An 11,230-nucleotide genomic window follows, 5' to 3' on the forward strand; every position below is an offset into this window, starting at 1 on the left:
TATTTTTAATGGATTCAATCATCAACTAAAGCAAATTAAAAGAAAAATGTAAAGAGAAAAACTGAATAGCTTACATAATATTTACAGGAAGTACTGAAATTGCAGCCGCCTACAAAACAAATTCAGTCCTAAAATACTCAACAGGACATCTGGACATCCATGTAGACTATAAAAAAACATTTTCCAAACAAGATATTAGATTCAGAGATGAGGAGAAACATGCCTGACAGAGAGATGGACTCATCTACAATCAAATTGCAAAATTGGTATGCAGCAAAGCAGATTTGTCTCATAGGCTGCAGCATCTGTTGCAGTAGAACTGCTGCCAGTTGAGCCTGTTTATGATTTTCTAGCAGCAGGGCACCATGTCCCTGTGTAGAAGAGGCTGGTATATAGATGAGGTAGCACTCACACTTTAGAGTAATGTCAAATTTAGTTGTTATCAGCTCATGATTTGAGATTTATCAGATAATTAAATCCATGCATAGGTGATCTGCAGTGGCGATACAAATGGAAAATGATAAGGTAAAGCAGGGCCCTGTGACAATGCATCTTAATCACATGATAATTACACTCACAGTAAGTGTTTAAGTAATTCTCCAAATGTATTAAATGTTTGCAAATATGCTCTGAAAACAATCAGCTCATCATTGTCATGCACATGTTCTCATCATCGCACAAACAGGCTCATTGTGTGATTAATAAATTATTGATTTAGGCCAAATTACGAAATGCGATTTCACAATTGAAAGCTAACAGATGGAAGCGATACAAAAATTAATTTAAAGTGGTGTTTAATTTAAAATTAGACAGAGAATTTCAATGTGCATAACTGATTTATGATCATATTAAATCAAGCTATTTTTGTGCAGAAGTAGAGCCTTGTGTTGCATACACAGAAACGGGTGTATGACTCATTTTAACACAATTCTGCACAGCCATGTTTGGAAGGTGCCACAGTTTTGGACTTCCATCTGTTAAAAAAAGATAATTTTATCCAGATAGCCATTTGCTTTCTCCTGTTGTCATGTGACAGATACATCTAAACTGCCCTAGAGGAACCAAACACTTCCAAACAGAAGTGTTCCCACTTTGGACGAGCTACATTGTTGATGTACACGATGAGTCACAAAGCCTGAACATCTGTTTATCTCAACATACCAAAACTTTAGTATATTATTATCTGCACAGCTGTATAAAATAAAACATCTCTTACTGAAGACATGCACACACTAACACGCTCAGAGACGGTGTGGGCTAGAAGTGGAGACAGATTTTTATCTCGACAAATGCTGATTGAAGAATTAGATTCCTTTAATCCTGTGAAATGAATTGTTTCTGGCTAATAGTGACATAATGTGCCTGGTCTTGATGCCTCCTTCAACTCCTCTGTAACAAAACTGCTTTAATATGAAGCATTGTATCACACTCAGTTGTACTGTCAAAGGAAATGTCTCCAAATTCATTAGTTATGTTTACCTTTTATGCTTAATTCTCATAAAAATATAATTAATTAATATAGTTTATTATCAGATATAATTAGTGATGAGGGTTCAAAATGAATTTATCAATATCCCTTTGAACCCTCATGAAAAATACAAAATACATAAAAACACTTGCAATAAGAAGTTGAAAAGGAGTTGAAATAGAGAAGAACTTTTTCCTCCAAAATATGTTTGCCCTCCATTCCACTATACGATGGGGAAATTTGTGTTTTTAGTTGCAATGTTCAAAAGTTAACTCCAATAGAAAGATGCCAAGGCAGCAAGACTACACATCCATCTGTAGTAATCAGTGAGACCAGATGCAACTGAAAAATGTATTCTTAAGATTTTTTCTAAAGCCAATAGAAAGGGAAAGACATTTATCAACCTTGGCCTTGAGTCAAGAGTAGTCAACAGTAGGGAGGACCCCTGAATGCATGCATGCTGAGCTCCATCTCCACTGCAGAATTAGCATATCATTAAATCACACAAACAGAGTTTTGGCATTGGATAGGCCCCCCAGCACAGCATAGTTCCACCCCTTGGTATATCCAAATCACATATTTCCACTAACTCCATACAACAAAGTATCTACACATCTGGATTTGTTTTTTTTGGGGGGGGATTTTATACCCCCATCTTGGTCCCGAGGCCATCCAACATCAGTGTGGTTTTGGTAGAACAGTCCAAATGGTTTTCCTTTTGTTGTGTCACTACATCATTTATCCTGTGCAGGCACAGGTCCAACTTGAACATGCTGCACATCTTTTTGCTTTATAGACTTTAGCCCAGTTTGGTGTCAAGAGTGTGTTTTGGGGGTAGCAATCTTTCCTGTAGCTGTTGCTCCAGCTGAGTTGGCAGCCCTCATACACCATGGGATCATCCTGGATAGATGCAGTTATTTATGCAGCGTGTCTAAACCAATCATCCTGACACAGATTTATGTAAACACAGCAGTTTCTTGGCATAGGATGAGATTCTCGCACACACAAGGAGGAAGCTAAAGGTATTATTTGGTTTGGCTCTCCCTCAAGTGGGCGTAGTGCAGAAACCGAACACGCGAAATGTGTTAGGGAAGCCTGAAAATGGGTTGCCAGCAAGAAGAGGGATGACCAGGTGAAATGGGGAATAGGGAACTACTTTATCTGTACCTAGGTGAGCATGTATTTTACAGCATACTGTAGAATTTAAGTCTGTAATTGTAGAAGTTTGATCCAGTATTTGTTTTAAAGACAAGCAGACATATCAAAACATTTTTGAAAAGACGACATTAAAATATGTTGGGTCACACAAAAAACACAAAGATGTTATATCAAACATTTTATTTATTGATGTTTTTGTTTTGTTTTTATAAAATTCTTTTACAAAATTGTGATATTTCCTCTATCTTTCCATTTTAAATCACTATAAAATTAGGTCTGCAGTTACAGAAGAGAGTGAAGGAAGCAGGCAGAGATTCAGTCTTTCTGTCTGATGAATACTGTGTACGGGAGAATTATGTGTGTGTTTACATGTATTACTATACTTGAAACAACCAGGAAGAGGGACCCTCTAATGGGTCCTCTCAAGTATAGTAATACAAGGCAGTGCATGTAAAAAAAAAAGTTCCTACAACAGTAAAGGCAGGAATGTCAGTATTGGATGTGTGGTGATAAGTCTTAGTAGCATTCCAGTGTTAAACAATGTCATTTAGGGAGCCATTACGTGTTACTGGATATCAATAAAGAAAACAAAAAATTACCTACTATGAAATGAAAACAGGGAACTGTCGCACAAGGCAAATGAGAAAAGAAAACCCTAAAGTGTATTTCTTCTGAAGGCACATCAATTTATAACCCCCTGCCCTCTGAAACGACACAAGGAAAGACAAAAAGATAGAGAGAAAATGTCATCTTAAATATTGCACCAAGCTCATTTCTGAAATGTGATTCTGTTCATGACCATATTCAGTTGTCTTGATAGCACTGTGTTTAGTAATACTAGGATTGTTTATTTGCCGTCAAGCTGATAGCACATTCTCAGAAATGTAAAATACCATGCAGCACCCCTCTCTGCTGAGTGTCTCACACATACACACCTTGCTTCCTTTCCCCAGCTGTTTCTCACACATTTGACTTTCTTATACAGACAGGATATACTTTTAACGAACCAAATAATTATGGGAATGAACGATATTCCTCAAATCAGATGAAAAAAAATATATAAAAACAAAACCACAGATGATCCTGTTGGCACATACTGGGGTGACGGGTACACAATGATTAAGCTTACGAAAATCATAATTTATCTTCTGTATAAATGAAACTGAAGGTACCAGAGGAGGCGTCAGGGCAGGTGTGGTTAGATTTCTATAGAAATGTTGCTGGCATTACAGGGATACTTTGTGGACAGAAACTTTGCGTTGGTGATGCACAGTGATTTAAAAACACAGGGACACATTCTCAAATTAAACTGACATTTTCAGATAACCTGATATGACACATCAAGGCAAAACTAAAATGAATCATGAGTATTAATGGAACTATTTCGATTAGCCTATTGTTCCATCTGCAAAATCCCAATTTCATGTTCCACTGACACTTGGTATTCATTATAGATTTGCAGACAATGTGAAGCATTTGTCAGACCAGGAAGAATAATACATAAAAACAGATGTCATTTATGAGACTGAATTATAATGCTTCCTGGTTTTTACCAGTCCTAGATACTCAACAGGGAACTGGACATTTCCTGGTGTTTGCCTCTTGAACACGGCCCAAACACAACAGCACATTGCCAATCTGAATCTCTCAGAGATGAATGACTGTTTAAATCTATGATCATCAGAGATACTAATTGGCATTCTGCAAACATACTGGAAATGTAAGGCTTCTAATTATGTATTTATGGTTGGAGAAATACCACAAATGAGAATAATTACATAATAGAGCACATCTCACCAAAAGGTGCCAGTTTCTTTCCTATGCCTTTTTACAGCACAAAGCAGTGTTAGCCCATGTCAAGTACTTGTCAGCATGCTAACTGCCTAATTATCAATGGACAAAATAAAAATTGTGTCTATAGCATAGAGACAATAACTGTATATAAATATGTCCTGCTAACAAAACCCAGAAAGATTCCCTACTTTTCACAGTGGTTTGTATTTCAAACAGACCATTGGTTGGCTCAATTGGCAAGCCCAGTCTCCCTTAACCAAGGCAATTCTTATGATCTCCTATTGTTCTTCAGGCCAGCACACATTCACGTACCAATTCTAGCCTGTCATATAAGCCATTAGAATGAGACATGAAGAAGCCAAAAAGAAAATAGAGAATTTCATTTCATTTCCTGTGGGTGTCTATTCCCACACAGCAAATTTGGAGAAATCTAGTTGTGTAAGTCCTGTTTTACCAGGAAACATGTTCAGAATGGCACACAATGGCAATGTTCTTTGACTAAAAGTACATTTTTATTATACTTGGCAAATAATAAATGTGAATGCTGACCTGAAGAACTTACTACAAGATTCATAATTCCACCAATTATGAAGAAAATTAACAATTAAAAAAAACAACAACAAAAAAAACAAAAACAGAAAGCAGCAAGATCAAGGTGCTCATCCCACACCATGTCTTTTTCCTCAGACTCCCACAACCCAACGCCATTAGATAAACTTGAGGCACTGTGAATAGCAACAATCATGACACGTCCGTGGTTGAGGGGTTGTTGTATTCCTCTCTTCACCCACCCTGCTATTGGTTTGAATTAAGACAATACAGAGAGAGTAGTGCTGGCCATTCGTTCACTGTATAAAAAAGAATAGCTAAACACAATCCAAAATAGTGTTATCCTCTTCATAATCATACTTATTGATAATATTCTGTCAGCAAAAAACTTTCAGGAACCTGTGCAGAGTGTACAAAGCAAGACAGAGAGTCGTTTTCAGCGGGTTGGAGTTGGGAGTGGTTTGCCACTGTTGGGACACTAAAGCAGCAAGCTATGATTTCCAACTCAACATGACTTTGACCACTTCAGTTCAAAGTCGAGCAGTTTTTAAAGGTGTTCTTCAGTTGGTGGTAGACATACTGTATATAGTGGGACATGTGTGCTCAGCTGTCCCCCAATACACATAAGAGAAAGGGTAGAAAGGAAAAATGGAGGACAACACGGAGGAGACCATGAATGTGGTGTCTGTTCTAGTTCCACCCTCCCCTCCTGTACCCAATCACATTTGCTTCACCACTGATCCATCCATGCAATCATGGAAAGGCTCCGAGTTTCTCTACGCGTCCGCCCCCTCGCTCTGTCTTTGTTGTGTCCAGGGTGCGGGGGGGCTCTGGAGGGTTATAGCCTCTCAATGTCCCTGTACTTCTTCCGCAGTATGGACACCTGGTCTTTGAACAGGACCGGGTCCAGCCTCATCTGAGAGTGGACCAGGGGCATGGTGCCAAACCAGCTGGCAAACTTGTTCATGCAGGTCTGACGCTGGGCAAAATGGTCAGGGTCAGCCCAGCGAGACGCACGGGAGCTCTGAAGGTGTGAGGCGGTGATAGGACAGGGAGAGAATGAGTGAGAGAGAGAGAGAGAGAGGGAGAGAATGTGAGAGAGAGAATTAATAATGCATCATAAATTACCCTGACCTTTTGGAGCCTATTGTAATTATTCAAAGAGTTTTTTTTGTTTTTTTTTATTTTATTGAAGGTCGCAAGAAAACAAATTTCAATTAAAATTTACAAATGACTGATGCTCAGTTTGAACAGCTAACGCCATTAGGGTTCAAGTGGTACAACGTCTAAAAAGGTCACCAGCCTCTCTAATTAATCAGGAAAAACATGTCTGTCTGTTCAATAATAAGCATCACTAACAAAAATAAATGATTGTGTGGGCTTTTACAGTTCATAAACAGTGGACATGTTTAAAAGAGCAGCTACCCGAATTTGTGGGGGAAAAGACAAACAAACAACAACAACAACAATACACACCTTCCTGGATATTGTCGGTGTGTTTTCTTCTAACGGTGAAGAACTTCCTCCATATTTTAAATAGTTTCCTCACACTTTCACGATGTCAGTCTAGGTGTTATTTCAGGTGTTTTACTAGATGCATCAGCTCGGTGCACTTGCAGAATTTTTCACACCATGGCAAACAAAATGTACCTTTACAAGTAGTGATATTCCCACTACTTCAGCTTTTACTGTCCACAGAGACAATGACAACTTTAAATATCAAGACCTCTTTTGTTATCCTGATTATGTCATTATTCAATATATTGCTTCTCTTCGGAATAGGGCCATCTATGGTCCCTTAATGACAATAAACTGTGCAAATGAACATAAATCCCCAACCCAGTGCCTNCTAACGATGAAGAACTTCCTCCATATTTTAAATAGTTTCCTCACACTTTCACAATTTTTCGCACCATGGCAAACAAAATGTACCTTTACAAGTAGCGATATTCCCACTACTTCAGCTTTTACTGTCCACAGAGACGATGACAACTTTAAATATCAAGACCTCTTTTGTTATCCTGATTATGTCATTATTCAATATATTGCTTCTCTTCGGAATAAGGCCATCTATGGTCCCTTAATGACAATAAACTGTGCAAATGAACATAAATCCCCAACCCAGTGCCTGTTTTACCTTCAGGCATAAAATAAATTGAACTAGTTTTGCTTGTTTTGGGTTTTTTTTTAAAGAAATATTTGGCCTCACCTGTCCCATCATAGTCTCCTTGTATTGTTTCTTCTGGGTGACCTTGATCGGTGGTAGTTTTGAGACAGAGGACACCAGAAAATTCATCAGAATGTCCTCACAGTTGGACATCTGGTCAACCATGGTCTTCAGACTGTCTGGAAGGTAGGTGGTGTACAAGTAGTGGTAGTATCTGATGGAGGATAGGAGAGAGAGGATAAGAATTGTGCTCGTTCTCAGCTATGGAACAAGAATTTCAATGGAGTGGAGTGAAATCCAATAAGGAAGCAGACTGGAGTGAAAAAAATCAGTACTTGTGATAGATGGCAGCCCCAGTCAGCACCATGGAGTAATCGTTGGTCCATTTGGAAGTGTAGCCCCACCGCTCTTTGTTGCTGTCCCAGAAATGGCTGCGGGCTGGGTAGCCAACAATGCGGTCTGGGAAACTCTGCCACACTGTGAAGGCAAAGTCCACCTGGACCGAGATCAGAGAGAAACAAAGATTAACCAGGAGCACATAATTCCAGGGAACTGTAATGAAAAAGATACATTATAGCGACGATTCGTGACTTATTAACAAGAATGTCTACAGTATGTGCTCGCCTCACCTCTGTAGTGGAGAGCACGGTGTCCTCATCCAGACTGAGTACAGCATCAGTGGGGATGGTGTCGTAGGGCAGAAAACGGCTGCTTATCATCTGGTATGATTTGAAAACAAAGACACACAGGGAAAATATAATTGCTTGCTAAAAGGAAATCATAGTGGTTTTACAGTGCGACTCAACAGCAACAATCAGGCACATCTGCCTGCTTCCAGTTTCTTCATGTCTGTCTGTGCTGCAGATTCGTTTCATCTCGCTGTGTTAACAGCAGAGTCGGCCAAGCTGACATAACACCAATGACAGCAGAAATACAGCAGTTCACAGATGAGCTAAAACCACAGATAGAAATCTACAGGCTCTGGAGTGCATTTCCCTCCCTGATGAGCCCTGCAGCCTGTGCTTCTTGGCATGTATCTATGCAAAAATATTTCTATTACAATGACAAGTGCATATAAAGTAGGTTCCAGTTTTAGAAATATACGCACACTGATCCAACTGCCATTATTATTATTTTTTAAAGTTTTCTGACTCTGATAGCCACAGCACCATTCAATATACAGAGCGTACACTAAATAACAAACACTTCCCTGCATATTTAAACAGTTCTACACCTTTTTCATAAACTGGTTGCCTCTGTTGCTTTGGAAACACATGGATAGTGTCAGAGCGCATATTTTATAGCTGACAAATGCTGCTGGTTGGCAGTCACCCACCTTTGTAGCAGCCTTTTGGTCCTTAGTCTTCATTTTATTTTGTCTGCTCTTCATATGTTTGGCAAAGATTTCCTTATGTTTAATAGTCAGTAAATATACAGTATGTTTAACAGTTGGCACAGTTTGGACATTGTGAGGCACAGTTTCATGGCCATGTCGGTCGTGGCTCAGGAGACAGTCCTTGGGTAAGACACTGAACCCCAAATTGGTCCCAAAGGCTGTGCCATCGGTGTGTGAATGTGTACGAATGGTTAGCTCCCAAAAACTGATGAGCAGCTGGCACCTTGCATAGCAACCAATTCCACATTATTTCCAAATTTAAGCCAAGAAATGACAAATGCTACCTTTAGTAAATTACTGAACTCCTTTAACCAACTTCACTAAATCCTTAGGGTAAATGAGCCCAAAGCTTAGATATGACATGTCTGTGCTTTTTGCACAGATCCCATTGCACAGAGTCCAAACTCATTATTGGCTATTGGCCATTTGGAAAAGAATAGAAAGTACTGGTTGTGAAACAGCAGAATACACCCTGGACTGTGACCACTTTAACCACATGGTAAAAAAACTTTGGCGTGCCTGCTGTTTTACATTTTACATCTTGAACTGAATTTAACCAACGCCTTCCAGTACAGAATGTGAAATGTATGCAGTAACACTGCCTAACGAGAGACATACATATATATATATTTTTACCTTGCTTTCTCCTTCTATAACAATAACAGGAACTGAGGTGGGAGGCCAGCGATGCTTGGCTGGAAGAGGCTTGTCACAGTTCCACAGAACTATCACCTGCACAAAGAAAAAATAGTTAATGCAATGTCATCATTCTGAAAACATGATCATATTGTGCATGTGCCTAATGAGAAATATGTTTTTACGAATGTTTGACAGTCCGACTTGTCAGACTTAGCATTGTATGTACAAAAAAAACCTCACAATAAGGCCATGTTTCAGTTCTAAAATCTATTTTTACTCCCAATCTGTGTGGAAGACACGCCAACAACTTCCTCATCCTACTGCAGAGCTATTTTCAGAGCACTTTGAATGTTAAAGCAAAATGTGCTGACGCCTATAATACATTCCACTCATATAGTTTTAAATCCAGAAAACTGAATTCACAATTCTGGTGAATTTGCAAAAATGCCAGAATAATGGGTAATGTATAATAATGGCATGGGCTTCCTATATTTCCTACAGTGAGAATTACTATTATAATGGCATCTGTCGAGAGTCAGGTTGGATCTTTTGTTGCAGGAAGCATTGGAAATGATCTGGATTCAACTCCAGCATAACTAAAATACATGCAAAAGCATTTTTAAGCCAACACTGGTAGACCTTTTTTTCCCCCGCCAGCAGCACCACTTTGCTTTCTGTTTTATGTCTTATAGCACTGTGTACGACACTCTCAGTATGTATGAACATTTTTCTAATTGGATAAATTAGCTCCATGATATTATTAGTTATTATTATTATTAGTTCAACGAGAAAGCTACTCACATCACATGAGCATCAAGTGGTAACTGCTGCTGATCAGGTCAGTCTTGAGTGTGTTATTGAATTTTCAAACATATAATTGCAACAAATCAAGTCTCAAATTTAAAATTATTCTAAAACCACAAAGAATAAGAATACAATATAATAGAAAAGATGTGTGTGGTGTGTTCAATTACCTGAGCGCAGTACTGGGATTTGGCCACAGCCACAAGGAGCTTCATGACTGGCTGAGACTGGGAGACCAGTGGGGTTACAACATGAATGATCGCTGTAAACTTTTGGTAGGGCTTAACACCTGAAAACAGCCAGGACACAGCAATGTTAAGAAATCAAACCATTGAAATGTGTCAGGTTAGCGTTCAAGCATGACAATGATCTTCTGAGTCATTTGAACATGGACCTGCATGAACACTAACCTTACAGTTCTATGTTCAGCAGAATTTCATCTGTAAGTAATAACTCTTTGACAGCTTTGAGCATCTCTTAGTTCGTGCTTGTTTACTTCTAGCTGTGTTTACTCGGCATCCTGAGTGACTGAAAAGGTCTAATTGGGCTTGTGAAGGAAAAGGTGCCAATTAACCAAATCCCAATTTAAGCAACAAGCTTCATATCTGGCCAATTAACCAAGCACAAATATCACATGGCAACAGGGCAGGTCTAATTGGTGAGCTTCTTGTTGACAAATCATGAATTAATGAAGATATACTGCATAACTTGTGGCAATATTACTGATTCCCATGTTCGCATACAAGGATTCAACAGCTGCCACACACCAGCTGTTCCTGTGTTATGTAAAATGAACATCAGTCGATCAAACCTTAAGATGTGCTATTAATGTGGTTCTTAGCAGACAGCAGCATGAGCATGAATAATTAACTGACCCAGCTTAGAGTAGTAGAAGGGGAATTCTCCCAGGTATGTGGAGTACTGGGGCAGGGTGAAAAGGCCTCCAGGAAGACTGTTCCACATGAGGTTACTTCTTGAGGTGTGCGGCAGGACCCGGTCCTGGATGATCTGCAGAAATAGGGAGGAGGTGGAGATTCAAAATCATGTTTTATATCAAGTCGTCAATTGCAATTGGTAAATATCAATTTGCGAATCATACAAAAGGAAATAGCACAAGGTCAAGATAGCATATTTGTATAACTCCTTTCACTTCAAATAAAGAAATAATAAAAAAAAAAAGTTTTTCATTTTGCTGTCACTCAAAAACAAATTCCCATTTTTTAAAAATTAAATTCTCCTTCCTTTCTTCTGGGCA

General features: G+C 38.9%; 1 protein-coding gene across 1 annotated transcript in view; it reads right to left on the reverse strand.

The window, feature by feature from the left end:
- Positions 1–2,988: 2,988 nt before the first annotated feature.
- LOC104926220 (exostosin-1a) overlaps positions 2,989–11,230 on the reverse strand; it is a 36,480-nt gene continuing 28,238 nt past the window's right edge. The window contains exons 5-11 of the mRNA XM_010740029.3: positions 10,851–10,983; positions 10,146–10,264; positions 9,169–9,264; positions 7,766–7,855; positions 7,472–7,632; positions 7,179–7,350; positions 2,989–5,993 (exon numbers count right to left, since the gene is read on the reverse strand). Of these exons, the coding sequence (XP_010738331.1) occupies positions 5,808–5,993; positions 7,179–7,350; positions 7,472–7,632; positions 7,766–7,855; positions 9,169–9,264; positions 10,146–10,264; positions 10,851–10,983 (957 nt within the window). The 3' untranslated portion in view covers positions 2,989–5,807. The remainder of the gene's footprint in view (positions 5,994–7,178; positions 7,351–7,471; positions 7,633–7,765; positions 7,856–9,168; positions 9,265–10,145; positions 10,265–10,850; positions 10,984–11,230) is intronic.

This window comes from Larimichthys crocea, chromosome XIII, assembly GCF_000972845.2.
Source record: "Larimichthys crocea isolate SSNF chromosome XIII, L_crocea_2.0, whole genome shotgun sequence".
NCBI lineage: Eukaryota > Metazoa > Chordata > Actinopteri > Sciaenidae > Larimichthys > Larimichthys crocea.